This window comes from Sardina pilchardus, chromosome 19, assembly GCF_963854185.1.
Source record: "Sardina pilchardus chromosome 19, fSarPil1.1, whole genome shotgun sequence".
In the NCBI taxonomy this organism is placed as follows: Eukaryota; Metazoa; Chordata; class Actinopteri; order Clupeiformes; family Clupeidae; genus Sardina; species Sardina pilchardus.
The window spans coordinates 14,919,127-14,946,740 of NC_085012.1; the positions used below are offsets into that span (position 1 = coordinate 14,919,127).

Genomic DNA, 27,614 nt, shown 5'->3' on the forward strand with positions numbered 1-27,614 from the left:
CGGAATAAGGATACTCAAGTACCCAAACAAACACCCTCAAGATAACGTTATCTGGCTATCGATGGCTAGCCACGATACCTGTTGGCTACCATTGCTAGCTAGTCAGTTCAAAAAACAAACTTGATAGTTTATGGTTACTTACTGATGTTAAGTTAATAGGAGACCGGACTGTGCCACCAGCAACCAAACTGTAAGTTACCGAACTGTCTATAAACTTACTGCTGATTATGGTTTATGTTAACTACGGCTACAAACACGCCAGACAATGAGAGCTGGCCTTCACAGGGTTTACCATCCTGGACTCCTAATCTAGTATTACGTCGAGGATCTATGATAGCTTGCTAGCGATATCTTATTAAAGCTGGCTACATAGGTATCTGTTAGCATGCTAACGTTAGTTGGCTAGTGTAAGCTAATGGCAAACGCCACAGCAACAACAAAAGCTAGCCAATATTGCTTGCGTTCAACATATGCCATCGAGTAACTTAGCAAGCGTTCCCAGATGATTGCAAGTTTGCTTGTTAACATGGTGATTTAAACAGCGTACACAATACACACGTTTTCAGAAACACCGTCAACTGCCATCTCACTCTGATATTAGGATGGAAGACGTAACGTTAGTAGGCGACTCACCTGCCAGCTCTATCTCCACACGAGTGACTGTTTTGGGCCGCGTCGCTGGCTTCAGACAACTCGTCAAGTCAACCCGTTTCTCAAGATAACATTGCGAAACGGATAATCACAACACCGGAAATACCCGAATAAGACGTTACAAAGACTAACTGTAGTGTTTTGACAGTTGGATATCTTTAAACTATTTACTAGTTTAATTCATTTTAGTCTACAACAAACACTCCTTCAACAAAACACGTCGCTACCACAAGCTTGCTAGCTACAAGTACAGCTAGCTTACTCGGTTACACTGTCCGAGATGTTATTCTTCGAATTCGAGTTGCAATGTCAGTGTTGGTTGTATAGAAAGCACGAGATACAGAACGTCTGGACAGTTCCTGGCTAAATCTCCATCTCAGGACAGATCAAGCTAGAGAGCATTATATCGAAAGCAAGTCCGTAATGCAGCATCCATATCTTCAGATTCGCAATGCAACCATTACACTCGCAGCCAAACGAGTCAGCGAACTCCCGCCTCATTTTACTGCAGAATTTTTTCGGTTGGTCGAAATGAATTACGGCAAGCCGAAGAGTCCAGAAATACATGATACGAGCAATGACCGAGAATAACTTTTTCTGACCGACGCTAACGTTTGTCGAGTGTTTTGGTTTCCTTAACCTAATTTACTTTCTCCACATGTTATCTACTTCAATGTATACCAATGTCTGCGAAGTACTTGAATTAATGTGAGATTCCCGAAATAACTGCACGTCTATGAATAATACCTGCAAGGACAGCAGCGATAACGACCCAATTGCATTATATTTCAGTTATATTTCCAAAACAGTGTTTGCAGATCTGACGTTAGACCATCCCCTTTATTCGTTGCTGAAATTGAAAATGGACGTTTTTGGATTATTATTATTATTACAGTATATTTTGTCCCAGGACGTGAGTGAGATCTGATCAACTCATCCCCGACAGTGCTACACTGCTTTCAGTCCGCAAGGGGGCATTCTAACTCCGGTTTAAGGTTACGCCATTTCATTGTGGAAAATGCCACCAGATGGCAGTTTAGGATTGCTTCTCTCCTGAAAGGCGCGGTTCCGCTTGAGGTCCAATTTAATATAAAAAATACGAACAATTGCTATCATAACTTGATTGTATTGAGAAGAAAATAAACACCAGTGCTCAAATTATAGACTCGGGTAAGTTGTTGCAAGTTTTGTTCTTTCCGTAACCTTATGCCAGCCGTGCTGTAGCTACGCTAGTAAACCTCCATTAAAGATGGAGGACACAGAGGAGTGTGCGAGTGGGGGATGGGAATGCTAAAGCAACAGCGGCGGATATGCTTCCTTTGCCTGTTAGCATTGTTTTACGTTTCACTGTTGTTAGCTCATTAGCATGCAAGCTAACCCTAACAGTTCTGTACGGGTGTCCGTGGCAGAAGAGTTTCGGTGGGGTTGTCACAATAGTTTGCCCACTGTGGCGTCTTGATTAGATTGTAAGCGTGCATTAGTTGTGATAAGCATTTAATTAAAGCTTTTAATGATCTGGCTGTTGTAAGAACTGGAGAAAACTCAAATCTACACTCACCAGCTAGCTTGCTATTCTCATCAAGCGCGCATGCAGTCCTCTTGCTGCTTTTCGGACAATCTTCCTGTTGCTCTTCCAGACATGTTGCAAAGCAGTGTTTTGATTGTAAATACAATAGTTGAGGTAGATATTTACATATCGGCCGCGACCAAAGTAGCTAACGTTTACTTAACGTTTGTTAATATTGTAGAATGGTTTAACATTAGCTAAGTTAAGTTACTGTTGACTTACTGTTACCCAGGGGCAATGCGCATTAACGTTACTTCAGATAAAGTTGTTCACCATAATACAGTCACTTTAATTCATCCTGTGATCGCATACTGCTGCTAGGTTTATGCTTAGTTGCCCCATTGTGAGAGTAAAAACGGCATTGAGACTTTCTGATGTGTCTTTATGTTAGCTACATGGAAGTGAATTTCTGTCTGTCTGTTAGTGGCGCCACTTTGATTCATAGTCCGCGCCTTTGCATTCCTCTGTCATTCTTTTGAGTTGCCTGAATTTCGCGGGTAAAATTATTGCATGAAGGTGGGAACGATATGTTAGTTGGCCAACTAATAGACTTTTTAATCAACGTCTTACAGAGCCAAACTACTTACTTCCTTTGTGAATTAAGATTGATTTGGTTGCACTGGAACGTTAATGCTTCGCATATTTTAGAAACGTCCATTGCTGTAAAAGAGAAAGCAATTAGACTAATGTACACATTATTTTGAGTAGGGATCATGTATAGTCTGCCATTTAAAAGCAGGTCCTGTTGTCACAGGGGTCTGTTAAATGCTTTTATATATGGCATCTTCATAGTACCATTATTTGGGTCTTCTTTCTTTGCCCACTATCAGCTGGGTGGTCGTGTGGTAATGTATGTGCACGTCCGGGCAGATGACTATAAATATCATGAAGTGCTATGCATTTAAGGACACCGGTGTAGAGGAAGAGGTTTGCTTATTGATTCATATTTAACAGGATATATTAATTGTGAGCATTTACTCTTGATCATGGTTAAGAAAGTTCACAAAGTCAGAATGGGGAATGCCCTGTATCAGTCAGGGACAACAAGACGATTCTGAGCTGCCTGTGATCCGAGTTTATTGGGAAATCAGTAAGTGACTGAATCATGAATGTTGTCTTAGTCAAAAATGTCGACATTTGAACCAGCATTAGCAAATTGTAAAGCAGAAAGTGAAGTTTATTCAAATTGGCTTTATATAACATCAAACCATCATTTCTTGATTTCTTCAGTTGATTGAAGCTTGGGATTTAAATAGACATTAATGATCTGATCCTCAGAGTTGTTGTACACATCAATGTGGAAAACAGAACGCTTCCACTGTAAAAGGCCTACTCCTTAAGATGAAAAAAAAATGCTAATGTGTGCTGTAGAAATTGGCATGTCTTTATTGAGTAGTAGTAGGCCATTATGCAAGTCACTCAGCATGTCTTCTGAATATGTCATGAATGAATCAAGTTTGATATTTGGCTCAGGTTGGAATTTATTTTTAACATCAGATTGTGTTATCAAATGGAGTGGGGTAATCACCACCCCTGACATTGAATTTTCTTACAATTAAGCCCACAATCCCAGCCTTGCTGCTCATCTTCATTTGTCTCCTTTTTTGTATTTGCGTCATTGTCTGGTTATCCAGTGAAACGGTAATGATGAGCTGAAGAGGCGATTGCAGTGTGTTGGTGTTCCTCTAACACAGCCTCCCCACAGGCTTTCCCCTCCTTCTGTGAGTGTCTGTCGCTCCACTGTAGTGGAATTTTCATTTACCCCTCTGACAGAAGCACAAGAACCTGAGAAGCTCAGCTGTCAACAAAGGAGAAATCTCCGTCCATGTTCTCCTTTGGCCTCTGTGCAGGCTTATCCTTGGTAGACCTCTATCGGGAAGTCTTGTAGATCACCCCTCTGGCTTTTCCTTGCACCTTTTCTGTGTTGCATTCTTACTCATTTCGTTCCTCACTTTGTTCACCTCTATGTAAGTGTGAAGCTTGTTTCTGTCAATATGGCAGGCGTGTGACACGGTCAAATGTTGGGTTTCCATAGTGTGTGTGTGTGTGTGTGTGTGTGTGTGCGTGCGCATGTGTGCGGGAGACTCTTTTGAGAGGAAAGAGCATTCATATTGTTGTCGCTAGTCTCTGCTAAAAAAAAAAAATCTATGCCTTTATTCTAAAGAAACATTATTTCACCGTCAATAATTAACCTTATCAAACATTGCACAATGTATTTCTGTGGGCAACCATTTGCAGCTCCTTAATGGTCACTTTTTAATCTTTTATCTGTCATGAGAAATAAAATATGAGCATCACCAAAAGGCTTTTCCCCCCCTCTGTATGGGATTGTTTGAAAACCACTTTGCATGCTTAACATGTATTCCAGTAGGCAGGTGTTGCTATGGCAACACTGTTACTGTAGGTCCAATGCTCTGCTCCCATTCCTTGATTCTTATTGGGTAGGTGCACAGAGATCAGCAATCATTGCTTTGCTTTGCAGGTACAAGAGAAGTCTGTTTTCAATAGAAACGGCTGTATTGGATCTTGTATTGAAATGGACTTTTTTATTTTAACCGAAATAACTCTGTGTTCATTAATCTGTGCTTTTGCAAAGCCTCCATGCATGCCCACACGGGTGTCTGTTTGCTCACAGTGTCATGATGTGCTCCTTGGTTTATTGTTCAGAGATGGACCAATCAGTGGTTTTAAGGTGGATTCCAGTCACCAATTGCCTTACATTGCTGTTGGTTTAGGGTGGATCCGGATGCTACATTAGACCAACCCAAGCAAAGAAATCCAAAAATAGCTGTAAATAAACCTCAACCATGGCACCTCGTTTGCTAACTCTGGCTCATGCATCTCAGAACACAGGTCGACTTTCCAGGTTGACCAATCATCTTTGAAAAAGTGTCTGATTGCATCATTTGGCTAAAAATCAACCAATACGGATAGATCATTGATTGATCCTTTTATCTAGTACTGTTCATAGAATTAAAAATAGCACTTGATTACTTTGTTGTGTTGCGTGTTTTATGTGGTCGGTGTGATGAGCATCTTGTCAGTGTCACAATTGGCTGTAGCAGCCCAGTATCCACTACCTTATTGGAGCTCAGTGGGCCAGTCCAATACAAGGCCAGCTGGCCGGTCAACAGGGACTGCCCAGTCAGACTCTTCCTGCTCCTGCATGTCTCTTAAATGCTGATTGTGCTGCTTTGTCCTGCTGAGATTTCCCTCCTCTCCCTCTGTTTGTCTCTCTCTCTCTCTCTTTCTCTCTCTTGCACTTTTTCGCGGCATGTCTCTTTGTCTAGGAGAATTGTTTGTGGGATCTTGGCCAAAAGCTGTGGTTCAGCAGTTCAGCCTGGTGAAAACAGTGGGGCATGGCCATTACGTTGTGGTGCTGGCCACTCTTCTGCTGTGGCAGTGTTGGATTATGTTGAGCGTCTAAGAGCCAGGCGTGGGTGTTTGAGGGGGAGGAGGGTGGTATATCATATTTTATGCATCTTTATGCCTTTATGTCGTAATAATGTGATAATTTAGTTGAGGTTAAAGCCCTAACAGAAGGGGTAGGGGGGGTGCTGAAGACTTAATACTTTTCATCGTACGTAGTCTTGGTAATGGTATACAGATGGTGTGTGTGTGTGTGTGTGTGTGTGTGTGTGTGTGTGTGTGTGTGTGTGCACGTGTGCGCGGGCGCGCATGTTGTGTTAACTGCAGATTGGGGGCCACAGACTTGCTGTCATCATTGCTCCTCATCGTGGAGGTTAGTAGCTGGTGAGGGAGTGACTCGGCAGCACTGATGTCGAGAGACACGCTCTGATCTATAATGCAGCAAGCTTAGTGCTAAAACCTGTGAGGTGTGTGTGTGTGTGTGTGTGTGTGTGTGTGTGTGTGTGTGTGTGTGTGTGTCTGAGTGTCTCTGAGGGAGAAATGCAAGACTCAGTCTCCCCCTTTTGTCTCCTCCACAGTTCATTAAGAAAGATGTGTGTGTGTGTGTGTGTGTGTGCGTGTGTGCGTGTGTACGCACACACTGAGAGCCTATGAGACCATCTGTGGGTGAATGGCACTGCTGAACTCTCTAGACAATTGCATCTATTTATACAGATGCCTTGGGCAGCCTCACAGTGTCAGATCAGCCAGGTGAGATTTTGGAAAGCTCATAACCAAGGCAGTGGCTGCTCCTATTAATTCTCCTCTTTCCCTGTGGACTTAAATAGATCAAGTTGGGTTGCCTTGACATTAACTCACCTCCCCTTGTTTGAGGCAAGAAGTAGCTGCTGAGTTGATAAATTGATTTTTACATTACAATGAGACAAGGTCATCTGTCTCCAGCCATTTATATTGCATGCTACCCTCCTGGGTTAAGGCAGCGGATTGGACTGGCGGAGTGTTCTCTCAGAGTCGTCCTAATGGATCATATTCCATCACAGAGTAAGTCTCGGACTCGGAGAGCTGTGGGGAATGAGGCAGCAAGGGAGTGAGGGAGGCAGTTTTGTTTTGGAGAGCATTATTTGTGAGGAAGGGTTTTACAGATTTGCAGTATCCGTCTTCAGCCGGTCTCCCTCTTTGCTTGTAAAGGGAGCTACTGACTGCTGATCTGTTTTTTTCTTGTCACCTCTCTATAAGGATCAGGCAATGGTATATGAGAAACTGGAAATCCAGGGTGCAGATTAAAGCTTCATCAGGGGTGAATGACGAGCGCTTTGTATAGAGTGTCTGAGCTTCAGGAGAAAATCACATCACCTGTGTGTTGATAGGTTAAGCTGTGGTTTAGTGTGGCATGCTGGGAAGATGTGCTCCTCCTCCCAGACGTCATGCGATTCTGCAGCTGCTTCATCACATGCCCGTCAGTATCATTAGCTTTTGACCCCAAATTGAACCGTGATGATGTCACATCCCCCCCTAAGATCAAGGAGCAGTAGGTACGGGGAAACCCCTAGTGTTGTAGTACCCAATATATCTCTCTCTCTATATATCTCTCTCTCTCTCTCTCTCTCTCTCTCTCTCTCTCTCTCTCTCACCTGTTCCCTGTCTCTTTTTTATCTTCTTGTTCTTGTTTCTTGTCCTCTTCATTACCATATTTTTGTTGATATTTTGTATTTGTTTATGTAAATAAAATGAATTGATACATTTAATTGTAATGTGTGTGGTGGAATTGCATCCGTGTGCAAAGTTCTGGAATTGATGAACCTATCTATCGTCTGATAGGCTGGTAGACACACTTCCTCATACAAGCCCTGTTCTGAGATCAGCTTCACTGTGCTACGCTGCCTGGCTGGGAGCCGCCTGCACTTTTCTTTACAGCCATTCCCTGCCATCCACGGTTACGTAATCACTCCACTGTTACATAACACCAGCGTCCCCTTTCAAGCAGTTAAGGGCCAGCAAGTATAAGTCTATCTGTGTACATCCATATTTGATTTCCTTGACCTTTTTATTGACCTAGAAATTGAAGAGAGAGCGACTTCACCGGCGGGGAATCCTGAAGTGGCAAATAATATTTGGTTTAAACTATTGTAACCAGTTCCTAGCTAAAGATCATGAAACTTATTGTAGTAGCTTTGTTGTGTTTCTTTCAGTTTTGTGTACGGTAGTTCCCTCCTCCGGTTGGCCTATACAGTATTTTTCTGTGGTGTCAGCAAAGTTGATGGGGGTGGAGGTGGAGGTGGTGGGGGTGGTCCTCTCCGAACTGAAGTTGGAGCGGGAGTTTAGTGGCCACGAGTAGACCGGAGTCTCTAGCACTCTCCTCTGGAGGTGTGGAGCCATCTAGTGTCAGGACCAACACCCCCACAGCACTCACCTGCCATCCGTGTGGCTGCTCCGCCGCTCCTTCACTAACTCAGGAGCTCAAGTATCCTGTTGCAAAGGGACTGTCCGTCCCGGGAAGCAGTGGTCAAGCCCATACTTTCCATCTGTTTTGTTTTTTTGGGTGGCGAGATCTGCGCTCGCCAGACAACTTTGGTCACGCACTGAGTCATCCATGTTTCTAAAGAGGGCCCTCCAAAAAAAGCTTTCCTAGTCTGCCCCCTACTGTTATACCATGGTGTTGCTCCAAGTGTGATTTGTCTGTTGTCATGACAGATTATATGAAATGACAAATTTTCACTGAAGTAAAGTAGGAGTTGGATGACATAATTAAATTCCTGTCTTTCTTTCAAGGGGAGTGAAATTTATATCGGCCTTGCAACTGATTAGATGTCTAATTCCTTTTGGTTGAAAAACTTCATGGTGAACACTGCCCCTAGTGGATGCCCATGGAGCCGCCTAAATGTCTGTGTAATTGAATTAGCTAATTTGATTCTTCTTGCCATTGTCCTCAACTCAACACTCCAAGTCAGTGTGGTGTCTTGATTTTTGGCCTTAGAAAAAAAAGTGTTATGATGAAAATATTTATAGGGAAGTTAGTATTATTAAATATAAATAAAGTATTCATGAAGTGTGCATAAAACTGCAGTGTTCTGTACTCTGGTGGACACTCTGCAGATCACATAAAAATCACAGACTGTATATACAGTCTATGATCAAAAACATTTTAATTTTAGACCTGTTCAGATGGCATGTACCCATTAATTTATTCTTTTATCTGTTTTTTTTGTTGTTGTTGTTTTTTTTGGTGTCCGTATAACAGGCTATGACCTCAGTGCCACACAGTGACCCCACCAGCCCAGCCGTGTGGAGCTAGAGTCCACTCAGCACTCGAGAGGAGAGCAGCCCGAGGTCCCGCCGCCCCACGTCCACAGTGCGCCCTCCGCCCTCCTCCCACTCTACGCACGAGCCGCAGGACAGCCAGGAGCGGACATGATCACCTCAGAGTTCCCCGTCCTGCAGTGAGTATGGGGATTCAGAGAGTGTTCATTCTGAGGGGGGATTCAATATTGTATTGTTTGTATTGTTGATGCTGTTGATTTAAACTTTGACTAAAGAGTGTGTGTCTGTGTGTGTGTGCTAGGGACTCATCTAATGAGTCAGGACCGGGGGACATGGTGAGCCTGAGCACTGTGAGTGTCAGTGAGCTGGAGGACGTGGGTGAGCCCAAAGGGAAGAGGAAGAGGGGCAGACCAGGAAAACAAGCAGTAAGTCCCGCCCACTGGATCCCCCACGCCTCCTATGGCCTTCCATCTTACATACAGTGACATGCATACATGCTGTCATGTACACACTAACGGTATTTTGGGGTTGTTACCAGGCAACCAATAAAAAGCCTCGGAAGTCACCGGTGGAGACGGGCCAGCTTGGGCCTCCCCGTGGGAAGAGAGCCAATGGTGTGGCCCAGCTGAATGGCGAGGGCGACCCCACCACGCTGTTTGAAGTGGTCAGAATGGGCAAGAGTGCCATGCAGGTGAGGTTGCATTTCTCGACTCCAATAAGAGCACAAGGAACACAGCACTTTGGGCTTGTCAGTATATACAAGTCTAGGTATGCATACACACTCATGCATCTGTGTGAACCTTTCATTATCCACAAACCCACCGTCGAGCCAGGCCAAGAAAATGTGATCTTCAAGCTTATAGGTTATTGGGCAGCCGTGGTGTACTGGTTAGAGCTTCGGGCTTGTGACCAGAGGGTTGCCGGTTCGATCCCCGACCCCCTGAAGTGCCCTTGAGCAAGGCACCTAACCCCTCACTGCTCCCCGAGCGCCGCTGGTTGGGCAGGCAGCTCACTGCTCTGGGTTAGTGTGTGAGTCACCTCACTGTGTGTGTGCTGTGTTAACTAATTCGGTTAAATTGGGTTAAATGCAGAGAAACAAATTTCCCTCACGGGATCAAAAAAGTATATATTCTATTCTATTCTAGGTGATCGTTAACCGGGTTTCACAACGCCAGGAGAAAAAAAAGAAAAAAAAAACATTCACTTCACTATTCTCAGCTGATTGCCCCTCTGTGGCTGGCTAAAAAGAGTAGAGTTAATTATGAGCCACTCTGAATTTTATGTTAATTAAATAAGTATACATCCATGTTGTGATTTGAGCTGGTGCATTTTTTTTTTTTTTTTAATCTGATTTAATGCAGATTTGTGGTCATGTGGTTGTAAACCCAAAATTCACAGATCGTGGTACAAATGGAAATTGCTTAGCTCTTCTGGCCATGGCATAGTTCTGGTTGTTTTCACATATATTATGTTGCGTTGTTAGCCCACGTAGTAAACAGAGACTTTGTTTTTGTGTGCTAACCATTTCTCTGTTAATTGCTAGCAATGTAGGCTTTGAAATAACATGAGTGACTAGTTATTTTACTTTTTCTGGCACTGAATCAACCTCATCTGACTATTATTCCCGCCATCCACCTTAACAATACCTCTCATGTTACTTTATAGCACATTTGTCTATGCTCAGAGTGCAACCTTAAGCACTCTGCATACAAGACATTGTGTGTCAAAAGATACCGGACAGAGTGGCATAGTTGTTGTACCCGTGATTACAAGACGTACAAGACAGACAAGAAACAAATGAACAAATAATACAAATTAAAAGAAGAAAATACATTTAAAAACAAAAATTTGTGTCCGAGTAGACCAATTGGTTGCATCTAACCACTGGCTGAAAAATGTCCAAGGCTAATGATGACTTGCATGAAACCGCAAACAGCTGTGATTTACTGAACTATAGCTGACCAACCCGGAGGATTTTTACTGGCAGTCTTGAGATTACTGGAGCAGCAGTCTTAAGTCATGGCCAATCTTGCTGATCAGCAGCTCGGTGGATTTTGATAGCAACAGTTTGTTATGTTCCATAGTTTGTGACGTTGTTATCAGAGTTCCTTACTCAATCCAGTTATCCAATGGAACAACGTTACCTTGAGATTAACGTTACGGTATCAGTCGACTCCTAATCATAATAAAAGGACTAAGAATAACACAAAAACTATAGAAAATGACATAAATAAAGAGTGAATATGTTTAACTATACAAATGATTAAAAAAAAAAACTGAAATATAACATAATCTGTAACCAGTAGCACCACTTTGGCAGCTGTAGGGTGCCATTAGGGCACCATTTTGTACAATGTTATGTGGCTTGCCCTTGATTGAATGATATCTATGCTCTTTGATCTCTCTCAGTCTGTAGTGGATGACTGGATCGAATCCTACAAGCAGGACCGGGACGTGGCCCTTCTGGATGTCATTAACTTCTTCATTCATTGCTCAGGCTGTAAAGGTAATTTGTGTTTGAATGGAGCTTCAGAATTTGTTTTTGTTTTTTTTGTTGGTTGGGTTTTTTTTTTTTTTTTTTTTTTTATTATGTGGATAGTGGTTCTTAACACAAGTCTCTTTCAGGAACTGTAAGAATCGAAATGTTCCGGAACATGCAAAATTCAGAAATAATCAGGAAGATGACTGAAGAGTTTGATGAGGTATGCTTTCCCTACATGCACACCATTGTAACCATCTGCACAGTTGTGGCTGCCAGTCTGACCTGTACAAATTGCTCAACCTTGGCCACCCCTCTGCCTCTCTCAGGACAGCGGCGATTACCCACTGACCATGCCAGGGCCCCAGTGGAAGAAGTTCCGCTACAACTTCTGCGAGTTCATCGGGGTCCTGATCCGACAGTGCCAGTACAGCATCATCTACGACGAGTACATGATGGACACGGTCATCTCACTGCTCACTGGCCTGTCCGACTCACAGGTCCGAGCCTTCCGGCACACCAGCACACTAGCAGGTAATCATACACGTCTTTCTTGACCACCTGAACGCTCTACAAAAAAAATATATATATTTGCTACACTACACATCTTTACATTTCTTTCTTTTTTATATATATATTTATTTTCTGAAGAAATTTCACAATGCAGGCGATCAAACAATACATTTTCCTCCTCATTTCTATTGTACTGTATATGTATAAAATAAAAAGAGGTATGTAGGTGACCATGTTCAAAGCCTATGTATAGAGTTTGACGGTATATATGAAAGTAGAGTGGCTTGTATCGGTTTTACGGTATTCTGTTGCCTTGTAGCCATGAAGCTGATGACTGCCCTAGTCAACGTGGCCCTCAACCTGAGCATCAACCAGGACAACACACAGCGGCAGTACGAGGCAGAGCGAAACAAGATGGCTGGCAAGCGCGCTAACGAGAAGCTGGAGCTTCTCCTGGAGAAGAGGAAAGAGGTGAGACCCCCACCCCCATCCCCACCACACACACACACACACACACACACACACACACACACACACACACACACACACACCCGTGCCTTTCACTCCCTCTCTTGATTCCCTCTGCTCTGATTCCGCCGTTCCCGTTTGCGCTCTTCTCATGTTCCCCTGCTTTGATGTTCCCTGGCAGCTCCAAGAGAACCAGGATGAAATAGAGAACATGATGAACTCCATCTTCAAGGGTATCTTTGTTCATCGCTACAGGTATGTTGTGTAATGAACAGACTGAATACGAAATTATTTCCCTCGTATCCTTTTTTATTTATTAGATTTTTGACATGTATTTATGCACATGCTGCTTGCAGGGATGCCATCGCCGAGATCCGAGCCATCTGTATCGAGGAGATTGGCGTGTGGATGAAGATGTATAGTGATGCCTTCTTGAATGACAGCTACCTGAAGTATGTGGGATGGACCCTTCATGACCGGGTGAGGACCTGCATAGCATTATATTTCATTGTGTCCTTTGTCAGATGTGTAGATCTTACAACAATAGAATTACTTAAATACTAGTCAGTACCGGTATATGCTGTAAATGTGATGATTTGAGTAAGTATGACCTCACCTGTATCACTTGAAAAGATATTTGTGAAATCAGTCAACTGGTCCACTGTTGATACTGTTGCGTCTGTGTATTCATAATTTGCCTGCAGTTGTTTTGCTCCTTTTGAAAGGTACTTCAGTGGCTGTTCAGTGAGAGAATAAGTCAGCCTCAGGATTATCAGCGCATTTTCATTTGCAGTGTAGTGGCGTGCCTGGAAAACTAAATGAACTGTTTCAAGGATTGTGGCGTGCACTATATTAATGGCTAGTATTCAATTTAGGCTATAATATAATATAGGCAGGCACACTCAGGTGTGAGAAAACACTGTAGGTTTATTCACGACACAGGGTTACCAGCGACAGCACCTTCCAGTATCAAGGCAAGGCCTTCGTATACATGTTGCTTACATTGCAGTAATGCAAATCACATGGGTCCTTACTTGAGCATACAATGGTCTTTTTCTAAACTCCTCATACATGCAGAAATACAACAATGCATGTATACTTCTCGGACATGGCATGTGATGTCTTGTGGCTACTCCAAGGAAGTAAGATAATGAGTCAATACAATACATATACATCCTTCAGCATTTTCTTGTCATAGTGTGCTCCCTCACAAGAGATTCCTAATTTTACTGCCTCTGGCAGAATACCCTGACTTGTGACAAAAGGGGTCCTTTACTATTGACCTTTATTAGAAAGTCGTGACATGGCAAAGTTGATCCATAGATTGCACATAATATGAAAATGTAATGTTAATCACCTCTGTGTAATACATTTAGATTAGTATTCATGTCTAATACATATGAAATTAGTAATCACTGCTATTACCTAAGATTTTTTAGTGATCCAAAATTTGTACCACAATAATTTAAAACTTAATAAAAAAAATAATTTTAAAAAGCAGCGGATACTTCAACAACTGACGGTCTGCCATAACGTCACATAAATTAACAACTTAATAGATAAATAAATAGAGTGATGCAGAAGATGTTCATAGTTTTGGCATTTTATTGTGAGTGTCACATACAATTTGTGTGTACAATCTGTAGTTCAGGTAGTCCTCTGACAGGGTATGAATCCTAATAATCTGAATTACTGTTGTTGTGGTTGCTTGATGTTTTGAAAAGCCTCAACCTTTTAAATCCGGTTGTCTACTCAAGAAAAATATCAGCGTGAGCTGGGTCTCCTTACAATTAATTTGTATGTAGGCTTTAAACACAGGGCAGAGCAACTGTAAGACCCAATAAGATCCCAGCCAATGTTATTTGATGTAAATATACCTGTTTCTATTGACATTACTCACATTATCACCTTTGCCAGTCAGGTGTTAATTCACTTCTCTATAGAAATCTTTTTCAACTTAGAAGACTATAAGAATTTCTGCTAAGGATATCCTATTGAAATGGTCAGTATTTGCATCAAAAAAGCTGAATAGTTAGTACATTCAATTTTATTGGTTATTGGTATGATTAAATTAAATAGTTTGGCCCTCCTGTAGTTTGCAGCGTGTAATGTAAATTCATGAGCGCTTTCCTCTAATTACCCCTAACTAATTCACCTGTTGTTTGTTCAGCAAGGAGAGGTGAGGCTCAAGTGTCTCAAGGCCCTCCAGAACCTCTACACCAACCGCGATCTGTTCCCCAAGTTGGAGCTCTTCACCAACCGCTTCAAGGTACCCCTGCCCGAGCCCAACACACACCACAACGTTTCGTTTTAGCGTTTATTCCAGAGATATGTGTACTGTATGTCATCACCACACATATATCGACTCTCCTTTTTATGCATAGTGTTAAACAATGACTCATTTAGCCACCTGCCAATATTGTTTTGTCATATTGACATTGCCACATTACAGACAGATCTAGGAATAAATGTGAAGTCCTCAGCATAGCTAACCTCTCTGGCTCTCACGCCTTCTCCTTCTCTCTCAGGATCGTATTGTGTCCATGACGCTGGACAAAGAGTACGATGTGGCTGTGGAGGCCATCAGGCTGGTCACTCTTATACTCCAGTAAGAAACCCTGTTCTCCCATGACATGTGCTGTCTCTTGATGTTCCCTCTGCGGTCCACATCTATCCTTCGGTTCTTCCGCTGATCTGTCCCTGTGATGCTGTGTTTCAGGGGCAGCGAGGACGCCCTCTCCAACGAGGACTGTGAGAACGTGTACCACCTGGTGTACTCGGCCCATCGCCCTGTGGCTGTCGCCTCTGGGGAGTTCCTGCACAGGAAGTGAGTGGACGGAAAGAACGTGAGGACCTGAGGGTCTTCAGAAAGTTGTTTTTTTTCCCCAGTCAGGCGTAGTGTGGCATCAAGCATCATTGTCACAATTCTGAGTTACTGGGGCGCCGTATTTGTTAAACTGTACAATTAACATGCTTTATGCAATAGTGATGAGTACATTGTTTTCATTATTATTTAGTATATCACAAACAAGTCATAGTTATGGCATTTACATTGGAAGTAGATACATGTCATCATTACTTAATGTATCTTTTCATCCAGTGGCAAGTTGATTTTCCCAGGGGAGTAATGAGGTGTAATAATTCATAAATGCAGAGAAGAGATTCAGGGAAATTAAGGGTTTCCCCACTCTCTCTTAATGTAGATGAGCAGAATTCCTCTCTATCACCAGCAAAGTTGGGACCGTAATAGACAAGTGAGCAGATGACCTGGTCAGGGTCAGAACTACTCCCAGCGATCCCCTGGCACAGACTAAAGAGTAATCCCTCTGTAAAACAACCGCAAGAATGCTCAAACATCTCCCATGTTAAAGAGGAACTATGCAGGATTGGCGATTTCATCTCTGGTTTCGGTTTTGTTGTTCGTTTTCGCTCGTTTTATGCTTGCATTTTCTCTGCAGAGCTTCCCCGACAGCTTTAGCGTGTATATTTATACATGTATAGGCTATATTTAAATATATAAATTGCAAGCGTGGTTCTTCGTCTCAGACTTCCAGATGTAAACAAGGAGCGATCGTCTCCTGCAGAAAGTTGCATAGGGTCTCTTTAAAGTAAGCCGGTGTTCTCTCCCTCCAGGCTCTTCAGCAGATATGACCCGCAAGCAGAGGAGGCCCTTGCCAAACGCAGGGGAAGGAACAGCGCCAATGGCAACCTGGTCCGGATGCTCGTGCTTTTCTTCCTGGAGAGTGAGGTAATGGGGAAACTAGATCAAATATTGACATTGGTCACCAAACGTGTCCTGTCGGTAACCTGCACATAAAATCTAACCAGACCAAAAAGTGCTCTAGATTCTTCTTTGGGCAGTATTCTGTTTCAACCTAAACCTCATCTCATTAATCAATACCAAAGCCTTTTCTGGAAATGCGGCTTTTCATTCCCGAGTCTGGTAGGCTTAAAAGGATGGAAATTTAATGGAAATTGGAAAAACATAATTTTAACAACTTAAATGATCCTGTAAACCAAGAATGAATGTATTCTGGATTTGTTACTCCACCAAAACTTGGCATTAACCACCCAGACAAATCTGAAGGAATAGAAACCTAACCAAGTATGTTAAATTAAGTCTGGGCAAAGGTGCTGCCTCTCAACTGTCCTACCACATATTTGCTCCAGCCATTCTCTAAAGCAGCTGGTTCTACTTGACACAACTCTTCAGCCAGATAAACAAGCTAATTTCTGAGAACATCTGTGTGAAGTACACAAAATCTCTGATGTTGGTTTATTGATCTTTTAAGATCTGAATGGATCATATTGACGCGTGTTGTTCCTCACCTAGTTGCACGAGCATGCGGCATACCTGGTGGACAGCCTGTGGGAGAGCTCGCAGGACCTGCTGAAGGACTGGGAGTGCATGACCGAGCTACTGCTGGAGGACCCTGTGCAGGGGGAGGAGGGTACGTGCTCATAACACATGTCCGCTGCGCTTTATGAGAAATTAAAAAAGGGTTTCTTTCTTTTCAGCTAATACACTTATATGGCCAGATCTAATTGTTGTATCATGTATCATGTATTATATTGTATGGATGTGTTGGTGCTGAAAAGTAACAGTAGACTGTTGTTGTTGTTGTTGTTGTTGTTGTTAGTGTTGGGAGACCGGCATGAGGGTGCCCTCATAGAGCTGATGGTGTGCACCATACGGCAAGCAGCAGAGGCTCACCCACCAGTTGGCAGAGGGACAGGGAAGAGGGTAAGCTCTCTTTCTTTCTTTCTTTCTTTCTTTCTTTCTTTCTTAACAGTAAAAGCATATCTTTTCAGTTATCATGACATTTTAAATTGAATATCATAAAAAAAAAAAATTAAACTCCTCATACTCCAGTCTTGGTATCATACCACTCAAGTGCTTTTTGATCTCTCCACCCCTCAGGTCCTCACCACCAAAGAGAGGAAGACTCAGATAGATGATAAGAATAAGCTAACTGAACACTTCATCATGGCGCTTCCCATGCTGCTCTCCAAGGTAACGGTTCACAGCAAAGAATATATAACGGTGACTGCAGTCACACTAGAAATGTAAATCTTGAGTCTTTCCGTTTGTTTGTGTGACTTACCATTTTTGAATAGCCTATAATCAGGGAATAGTACTTCAACATCCATTCCATTAGGTCTCATAGCAAGAGGTGATTTTGGTCAGGGGAAACTTTTGTGGAAAACTTTGAATAATTTTCTCAATAAAGGGAAATACCAACACCTAATCACGAGGCTTGGCATTACTTCTACACTCCATCATGGGAGTTAACAATCTGGAGACCACTAACTGAAATTGTACACTAGAAGTGCATCAAACAACTGCAACATCCAGCTTTAACTTCCAGGTCTTACATTTAGGCAGGGATTTTTCAATTCCTCTCAGCCCTATCTTTGGATCAGTTTTGAAATGTAAGACTATATAAATCTTGCAACGGCTCTCACCCACATTTAGGCATTAAGTTTGGCTCATAAAGATGCACACGAGTGAGGATGTGGCAACACCAAACTGCTGGCCTGGCATAATACCCTGCCTTATTTGAGTGAACTGTAATGAGTGTAAAATATGTTTGTGTCATATGAGATTAACATGTAATGATGATGATACTGACGATATTTGAAAGAGTGGTCATCTGCACAAACCTGTTTAGCCTCTCCGTTTTTGCAAAGGTTGTTTTCTAATTGTACTAGGATCTTCATATTTGGCTATAGAGCCTCTTACAAGGCTATTGCAAATTACCATTACAGTGTTACAAATCCGCATTCTAAGTCCAAACTCTTTTCTTTATCTCCTCAGTACCAAACGGATTCTGAGAAAGTAGCCAACCTCCTGCAGATTCCAACGTTCTTCGACTTGGACGTGTACAGTGCTGGCAGAATGGAGAAGGTATGTGGAACCACCTCCGGCCGCTCACAAGACGAGCGTCTCTACGCATCCACACATGTGGAGTCTCTGCCAATCAGATAAATCAGGTTTTGGATCTGAAATGATGGCCATATTTCTTGGCCGACGAAAATGAAATACCTCTGTGAGGGCGAACTGGCAGGACATCACACTGTTCCTTTTGTTGTTACTCTATCCTAATCTACCCGAATTAACTTGCCGTCACATTCTGGAGGAAAGGCTTGAAGCCTATGCCATGTAAATCAGTTGAATCTCTTAAGTAAATTTTGGAATCTGGCGAACACATGTGTTCAGGACTTTATTGCCTGCTCGTGGCTTCTCTCGTGTCTCTCTGTCTCCTTTTTTCCCCACAATGATGAATCCTGCTCTTTCTTCTTCCTCTTTTCGTTCACTCCTCCTCCTCCCTGTGTCCTTCGCTCCCGGTAGCACCTGGACGGGCTGCTGAAGCAGATGCGCATCGTGGTGGAGAAGCACACGGAGCCGGAGGTGCTGGAGGCCAGCAGTCGCACGTACAGCATCCTGTGCAGCGAGGACCACACCATCATGAACCGCGTGGACATCGCCCGCAGCCAGCTCATCGACGAGCTCGCCGACCGCTTCAACCACTCCGTGGAGGACCTGCTGCAGGAGGTGGGTGGAGGACTCTCTCTGGAGTGGGAGAAACGGACAAAGAATTGACCCAAACGGGCAGAAACTCCTCAAGTCAAGCTTTTTCGTCACGTGTTGTTGATGTTGTTATTGTGGTTAATTGATGTCCATGTCGTTTGATGTAATAGGGAGATGAGGCAGATGATGACGACGTCTACAACGTCCTTTCCAGCCTGAAGAGGCTCACCGCATTCCACAAGTATGATTACTGAAACCTCTTAAAGTGCACATGAGGTGTTTGTTTAATGACTGTAAATGTTTATATGTATTTACAGTAGTATGAATTCAGGGAACTGCCTAATAGGAATTTTACTGTCTTCCTCTAGTGCCCACGACCTGACCCGATGGGACCTGTTTGGGAACTGTTACAGACTGCTGAGGCTGGGTATAGAACAGGGCTCCATGCCAGAACAGGTAAGAAGTGGTGATGATGATCATGATTTGACTGGCTAGACTGATAGTGGGTTTTTAACATGTGCGCTCTGTGTCTTGTACCCAGATTGCCACCCAGGCTCTTCAGTGTTCTCATTACTCCATTCTGTGGCAGCTGGTGAAGGTCACAGAAGGCGTGCCTTCCAAGGTACCCTCTTTGCTAAAGCACTAATGAGTAATGACACGTTTTTAACCACAAAAAAAAAGAGAGATGCTTTGTAAAGTTGAATCTAAAAGTTGTTTATATCATTGCACAAGCTACCGGTATGTATAAGGATAACCAATAGTTTGTTTAAGAGTTAATCACATTATTGTTATTTTGTGCGTGCTTACAGACCTACAGAGTTGACACCGTGGTAACGGTGAGCCTTCCGATGTTTGTGTTTTCTCTCATTCCCCTATCCTTCTGTCTACCTTCTCTGCCCATCCATAGGATGACCTGATAGCCCTGCGGCGAGTGGTGAAGTCTTTCCTGGCCATATGCCAGCAGTGCATGTCTAATGTGAACACACCGGTCAAAGAGCAGGTGAGACGTCCTGTGCCGCAAGGCTAGAGGAAGGGAGGTGTAGCATGGAGTGCCCTAAGAGACACCAACTCTTAACTGTAGTTAACTATAGTTACAGGGCTGACAGCCAACACCCTTTTGTTTCCACTTTCATGTTAAAATGTTTCAAGTCTCAGATACAGACAGTTGTTTTTAAAGTGTTAAATCCCTGTCCCCCTTCTACTTAGTGGTTATCAGAAAAAAGAGCCTACGGTGTTCCTCGGGGGCTCTGGCTTTGCTGATTCATTCTCTCTCTCATGCACAGGCCTTCATGCTGCTGTGTGATCTGCTGATGATCTTCAGCCATCAGCTGACATCAGGCGGTCGCGATGCGCTGCTGCCGCTGGTCTTCAACCCTGACACCAACCTGCAAAACGAGCTGCTCACCTTCATCCTCGACCACGTCTTCATCGACCAGGATGACGAGAACCAGAGCATGGGTGAGGCCTCAACACAGGGACCAGGTCTGCCGAAACTGTGGCCGCCATGCCAAATCCCACAATTTCTGTGCTGCAAATGCCAAATACTGTGGTTTTGAATGTTGTGCAATACAAATCAAACATCTCACCCTCTCTGCTTTTGATAATTGTTCTGATTGATCGTTTCAATTGTGACCTCCAGAGGGTGACGAAGAGGACGAGGCCAACAAGATTGAGGCTCTGCACAAGAGGAGGAACCTGCTGGCGGCCTTCAGCAAGCTCATCATCTATGACATTGTAGATATGTGCACTGCAGCTGACATCTTCAAGCACTATATGAAGGTAGAGTAGCAAGTGAGGGCAAACTGAATAGGTTGATTGACTGAATTGTGATTTATTTTTGATAACATGGATCTGGAAAAATGATTATTCTCCCTACAGTATTACAATGACTATGGAGACATCATCAAGGAGACATTGAGCAAGGCCAGGCAGATGGACAAGATCCTGTGTGCCAAGACACTCATCCTCAGTTTGCAGCAGGTGGGTGGCAAGTCCATCTTGCTCGTGTTGCTGTTGCGTTATTGACACGACAAAGACTCACTTGCCTTAGTGCTCTATATTTAGCTTAGCCGGTCTTCTCACCTTCTAAATCTGCGCATTTTTTGTTCCTTGTCTCACTTTCTCAAATGTTTTCTGTTTTCTCAGCTCTTTAATGAGCTGGTACAAGATCAAGGTCCCAATCTGGACCGCACCTCCTCCCATGTGAGTGGTATTAAGGAACTTGCCCGTAGGTTTGCCCTCACCTTTGGTCTGGACCAGATCAAAACCAGAGAGGCTGTGGCCACACTGCACAAGTAAGTCCCTCTCAGTCCTACCACTGTGGTTAAGCCAGAATCTAGTACCTCATCCATAGTTAAGTTCACATAATGAAATGTCTTCACTGATTTTCACTGTTTACCTTGAATTTTGTAGAGATGGCATCGAGTTTGCCTTCAAGTACCAGAACCCGAAAGGGCCTGAGTTTACTCCTCTGAATCTGGCCTTCCTGGAGGTACTGTGTGAGTTCTCCTCCAAGCTGTTGCGGCAGGACAAGAAGACTGTGTAAGTGTTCAATGCTCAATTCAGGCCCCAGAAATAATGAAGATAACAATGAACAAAATGGCTGTTCACTTGTGTTTCGAAAGATAGTCACGTGTGTGGTTGTTTACGTCTTCAGACACTCCTACCTGGAGAAGTTCCTGACGGAGCACATGATGGAGCGGCGCGAGGACGTGTGGCTGCCGCTCATCGCTTATCGGAACTCTCTGCTGACGGGCGGCGACGACGACCGCATGTCAGTCACCAGTGCCAACAGCAGCAGCAAGGCCAGCTCCATACGCAGCAAAAAAGGCCGGGCTCCGCTCCAGAAAAAACGCATCGATGGTGAGGAAACCTCTGATCGTCTCATCCTTCGTCACTAGTTCCATCTCTCTTAGTCTAAACCTGAAAACTAACAAAGAGGGAACAACTAGGAGTGTCTCTTCAGTACTCAAGAACTATTTTCATTATTTTAATTTGTATGGTCTCACTTCATCCAGTTTTCACTCATGTAATTAACATTGTATGTCTTGTATGCCTGTTTTTCCTGGGTACAAGTCAATAATGTTTATAGTAAAAGAGTTAGCTTCGTATCCTAAACTGTTGTTGTGAGCATGCTTTCACTCAGTATTCTCCTCCACCGACCCCACCTTGTCTCCATACCCCAGAGGACAGTGTTGACGGCTCGTGGATGATGCGCAACGACACGCTGCAGACACCAGGGGCGCTACAGACGCCACAGCTCACCTCCACCGTGCTGAGGGAGAACCCGCGGCAGGCGGCCGAGCACATACCCGAGCAGGACTCGTCCGAGGCCGGCTCAGAGCCGGACTACCTGCACAAGTACGGTCTCACTTTTTTAAGTATATTTTTTTGGCCTTTTTTGCCTTTATTATGATAGGACAGTGAAGATGTAGACAGGAAGTAAGTGGGAGAGAGAGAGATGGGGTGGGATCGGGACATGACCGCAGGTCGGAACCGAACCTGGGTCCCCGTGGGCACTCAGACCCGTAAATGGCACGAGCGCTGTAGCCCGTTGCGCCACAGCGCCCCCACAAGTACGGTCTCACTTTTAAGGGCCGTTCACACCAAGAACGATAACTATAAACAAATATCTCTTTTGTTAATATGAATGTCGTTCACACATTAACCTTTAACAATAACTACATGTAGAACGATATTGTTGGGGACGATCACTTTCAGAGCGATTTTGAGAACAATAAAAAGCTAACCACCAATCAGAACCCATCGCATTTTAGCCATCACATTTATTAACATGAGGAGAGTTTTTTTTATCGTTGGTCGGTGTGAACGCTTTTATCGTTATGGTTATAGTTATGGTTATAGTTATGGTTCTTGGTGTGAACAGCCCTTTTCCAAGCCTTCAGCAGGTTACCCTTTACTGTGACGAGTAAAATGCTCGTTTCTACAACCCCTGGCATAAATTATGGAATCACCAGTCTTGGAGGATGTTATTCCAGTTGTTTAATTTTTTTTTAAAAAGCCAGATCAAAGACATGACACAAAACTAAGTTAGTTTCAAATGGCAACTTTCTGGCTTTAAGAAACATTGTAGGAAATCAAGAAAAAAAATAATTAATCAGTAAGAGTTGCTTGTTTTAGACCAACCAGGGGGGAAAAAAAATATGGAATCACTCAATTCCAAGGAAAAAATTATGGAATCATGAAAAACAAATTGACAAAAGAACAATTCAACGCACCACTAGTACTTTGTTGCACCACCTCTGGCTTTTATAACAGCTTGCAGTCTCTGAGGCATGGACTTAATGAGTGACAAACAGTACTCTTCATCAATCTGGCTCCAACTTTCTCTGATTCCAGTTGCCAGATCAGTTTTGCAAGTTGGAGCCTTGGGATGCACCATTTTCTTCAAATTCTACTACAGATTTTCAATTGGATTGAGTATTATTGAAGATGTAACGATCGCCGTCTCCCCAATGCCTTTACCTGACATGCAGCCCCATATCATCAACGACTGAGGAAATGTGCATGTTTTCTTCAGGCAGTTGTCTTCATAAATCTCATTGGAATGTGGATATAACTAGATGAAAGTCATATTCAGTGATGAATCGCGTTTCTGCAATGGGCAAGGTGATGATGCTGGAACTTTTGTTTGGTGCCATTTCAATGAGATTTATGAAGACAACTGCCTGAAGAAAGCAAGTCATTGATGATATGGGGCTGCATGTCAGGTAAAGGCATTGGGGAGATGGCGATTGTTACATCTTCAATAATGCTTATATTATTATTTATTATATAAAGTTTATATTGACATTTTGGACACTTTTCTTATCCAATCAATTGAAAGGATGTTTGGGGATGATTACATCATTTTTCAAGATGATAATGCATCTTGTCATAGAGCAAAAACTGTTGAATTCCTTGAAGGAAGACACATGAGGTCAATGTCATGGCCTGCAAATAGTCTGGATCTCAATCCAATTGAAAATCTGTAGTAGAATTTGAAGAAAATGGTGCATCCCAATAGCCTGGGTTTTCCCATACTGCCTTGCGCGGTGATTTCAATCCCGCTGCTAAGCCAGTCTGGAAACTAACGCCCAAATGTTCAACTGATGTTGGCGAACCAATCACAGAACATCCGAGAAGTTTCCGTTGCCTTCTTGCGTCTACATTCGACGCCAAAGGATTTACGGCAGCCCTTAGCGTTGCATACGAACGAGTTGGGTGAGCTATGCGCATTTGATAGACATCCGTGGCACCCAATGAACGGCTCTGGGCATTTTTTCAAATACGAGAAAATGAACGTCTGGTTGCCAGACCACGTCTCATTTGAGAAGTGGGAGGCGTTAGCCAGGCTAGCATCCCAAGGCTTCAACCTGCAAAACTGATCTGGCAACTGGAATCAGAGAAAGTTGGAGCCAGATTGATGAAGAGTACTGTTTGTCACTCATGAAGTCCATGCCTTTGTAAGCTGTTACAAAAGCCAGAGGTGGTGCAACAAAGTACTAGTGGTGCGTTTAAGTGTTCTTTTGTCAATTTGTTTTTCATGATTCCATATTTTTTTCCTTGGAATTGAGTGATTCCATATTTTTTTCCCCTCTGGTTGGTCTAAAACAAGCAACTGTTACTGATTAATTATTTTTTTTCTTGATTTCCTTTAATGTTTCCTAAAGCCAGAAAGTTGCCATTTGAAATGAACTTAGTTTTGTGTCATGTCTGTGATCTGGCTTTTTTCTAAAAAAAATAAACAACTGGATTAACATCCTCCAAGACTGGTGATTCCATAATTTATGCCAGGGGTTGTATTACAGTGGTATGAATAGCCACTGTACATTTTTGGCAAGAAAGTCACTAGAGTATAAGGTACTTCATAGATGACCCAGTCATGTTGGAATGCAACTGGAGGCGTCAAGCCATTAAAGCCCTCTGTTTTCCCATTGTGTGTGTGGCCACAGCCCTCTTATCTGCAGAAGGCTAGTTGATGCTTATTGTTTACACAATTCAACAGGTTCCTATATAGTTTGAAAGATAATTCAGTTACATATCAAAGTCCATTTCAGATTATTATTATTGTAAATTAGCTAGTCATTTCAATGAGGATCTGTTCCAAAGCCCTGCATACAGACAAAAGCAAATATCTCCTTTGATTCAAAATCTGTATTTGAATAAGCTCAGCTGTTTGATGTGCAGATGTGTGTTGTTTGTATTTGACGGAGTGGTACTTTCCCTTTGCAGCCCACAGATGCAGATGTCGTGGCTTGGTCAGCAGAAGTTGGACGAAGCCAGCCGGAAGGACAGAGGGGGCATGAATTACATGACCAAGGCAAGGGGTGCAGGCGTCAGACCCTCAGTGTGAGTACCATTCAACAACCACTTTTAAGAGAAACCGGTAATTTCCAGTAGAGTCTACTGCACTGCGCCGAGTGTTGGCGTAGCTCAGCCTTATCAGATGTGACCGTTTGTGTGCTCAGACACAACAATGTGAAGCCCTGCATCCCTAGGAGGGCCTGGCAGCTCTGTGTGCACTTTGGTTTGTGATTGCTCAGCTGAAAATGAAATCTGCCTCCTCCTTTCAGGCGAGGTCTCATGGAGGACGATGCTGAGCCAATCTTCGAGGACGTCATGATGTCCTCCCGCGGACAGTTAGAGTACATGAACGAGGATGACTCCATGGTTATTGAGGACACTATGGTCATTGATTTGGTAAGCTGGTATTCATTGTTATGTCAGAATTTCCTTAAAGCGTATAACACATGGGTCACGTGACTAGAAAAAGAGATCATATGACCATTTTCCTTTTCCAGCCACCATCTAGGAACCGGCGAGAGAGAGCTGAACTCCGACCAGATTTCTTTGATTCCGCAGCCATCATAGAAGACGAATCTGTAAGTCGAATACTGTTGAAATTGACCAATTGTAAATACTCTCTCGGTTTGCAGAGGGTCATACATGAAATTAGCTCGGCTTTTTATACTCCGATGTATATATGTACCCTTTTTGTAACGTTAATTGTAATAGTGTAGAAAATAATCATGTTGTCAACTGTCAACTGTTCAACTAGCATTATACAACTAAGAAGCTCTTGGAATTAACTAATTTCCAGTGCATCATTTCCTCACAGCGTTTACTCCTGTGTAATACTGTAGACATAGTTCAGAAACAGACCACATGAAATGAAATAGAAAGAAAGTAATATTTTCCCAGTTTTGGAAATCTAGTCCGACAGTAATTTCCTGTGTACGGTATTAACCGAATTGTGTATAAACCGTGTTTTATGCAGTTTAAAAAAACAAAAACAAAAAAGCATAATAAATATTAAGAAATAAGACATTTTTCAATGTATAAACCTTGGCTTGTAGTTGGGAAATTGTGGTGTACAATAAGTTGCAGTAATAGTGAATTTATTGTTTGTGTAGGTTTTCCATGTGCATAGCTGTTATAAAGACTGTTGTGGTGATTTTTTTTGATGCAGGGCTTTGGTATGCAGATGTTTTGAGAAAGTCGGAGACTGGGATGAGATTTTCTACTTCAGGATCTGGTGTCTTTAAGAGGATGCATCAGTTAGGACGGACAAGACATGGTCTGAGATCACTGGCTTACTGACTTCTGATCGCACCAACAGTATGAGTCAAACTCCTCACAGGCGATATCATTTTGTGTGTCCTCTCAACCTGCCCCAACAAAGTTCTGTTTGTTTTTTTTGTTTTTTTTTTGGTTCGTTTTTTGTTGTTCATAGTATTTCTCGGTGTATTTCACATGTTGTACATAAAAACACAAAAAATACTCCCATTAATCTTTTTTTTTTCCTTTCGATTATGTGCCTAATTGCATTTGTAACAACACCATAATTCCATAAATATCCGACCTGTACATCAATCAAGGATTTGGATTTCATCAAATCCTAATTGCAGTTCCCTACATATGCATTTTCTTGACATATCAAAGCTCTGTCTGGTGCTGGATATGCGTGGCATTACCCTTCTTTCTTTGACTCACACTGGATGTATGTTCACCCCCAATCCCTACACAGAGATAAAACATATCACCTGTATCTTCTCTTTTCTAAACGTTTGTGTCCTGAGAGGGCTGGGGGACAAAAGACCCTGAACTCAAAGTAGTCACACGTTTCTGAATGTCAGGGTGAGGGCAGTTCAGTCCAGTTTTTCTCACAACATCAGTAGTTACTGCTTAGATATGCAAGAATTTGGGATTTGGATTCATTGTTCAACCTAATGCCTTAACAGACAGTATTGTTTGCATTTCATTGACATTTTGAGCAGAAATTGAAGCTTAAACATTGACACATTGCTAAAGCAGGGGAAAACGGCAAATTATTTCACCTATAGTACTATACTGGAAGTGAGGGGAAAAAAGGATTTAGGACTTCTGGCTAACCTCTGATGGTTGGTCTTCTCCTGTGAAGGTTGTTTTTTTTTTTGTTCTGTGAGGGTGGGGAACATGAAGCATGTTGCATTGCGTTTTTGTGATTATGGAGTTTGGCGGTAGGTGACATTTGGCGCCTGATTTAAGGCTCCGCTCCTCGGCACAAGACTGTGGTCCCAGAACTCCTTATGCTCGTGTTTCTGCACAATCTAATATGAGCAGTTTTAACAGGCATTGTTGCAGTTTTACAATATGCATTTTGAAAGCATTCTTTTTTTTTTCTTTGTAAGAATATTTTGAATAAAGCTATTTAAAAATATTTGTAACCATGTTTCTGCTATGCCACTGAACTCAGGTGTTTATGCTGTTTTAGATGATCTATTAAACACACTTCT

At 42.8% G+C, this 27,614-nt stretch overlaps 2 protein-coding genes across 6 annotated transcripts in view; one reads left to right on the forward strand and one right to left on the reverse strand.

Moving 5' to 3' along the window:
• Nucleotides 1-2,305, reverse strand: part of larp4b (La ribonucleoprotein 4B) — an 18,887-nt gene extending 16,582 nt beyond the window's left edge. For 3 of the 5 annotated variants that reach the window (XM_062520577.1, XM_062520576.1, XM_062520572.1), the window contains exon 1: nt 634-1,116. The gene's annotated coding sequence lies outside the window, so the exon portion shown is untranslated. Of the gene's footprint in view, nt 1-142; nt 191-633; nt 1,117-2,209 lie in introns of those variants that run through there. The other 2 variants (XM_062520573.1, XM_062520574.1) reach the window with 2 other exon arrangements.
• Nucleotides 1,681-27,614, forward strand: LOC134065618 (cohesin subunit SA-1-like). Its single transcript, XM_062520571.1, has 34 exons — nt 1,681-1,821; nt 8,826-9,024; nt 9,147-9,270; nt 9,384-9,536; nt 11,255-11,351; nt 11,471-11,547; nt 11,654-11,858; nt 12,157-12,308; nt 12,487-12,560; nt 12,662-12,785; nt 14,476-14,574; nt 14,834-14,913; nt 15,025-15,132; nt 15,939-16,053; nt 16,639-16,756; nt 16,946-17,049; nt 17,227-17,319; nt 18,124-18,213; nt 18,658-18,861; nt 19,008-19,078; nt 19,206-19,293; nt 19,379-19,459; nt 19,745-19,837; nt 20,121-20,295; nt 20,477-20,616; nt 20,716-20,817; nt 20,983-21,131; nt 21,250-21,378; nt 21,494-21,699; nt 22,023-22,197; nt 25,072-25,188; nt 25,413-25,539; nt 25,641-25,721; nt 26,309-27,614. Exons 2-34 carry the CDS (start codon nt 8,996-8,998, stop codon nt 26,330-26,332), a joined length of 3,804 nt encoding a protein of 1,267 aa, XP_062376555.1. The 5' UTR covers nt 1,681-1,821; nt 8,826-8,995; the 3' UTR covers nt 26,333-27,614.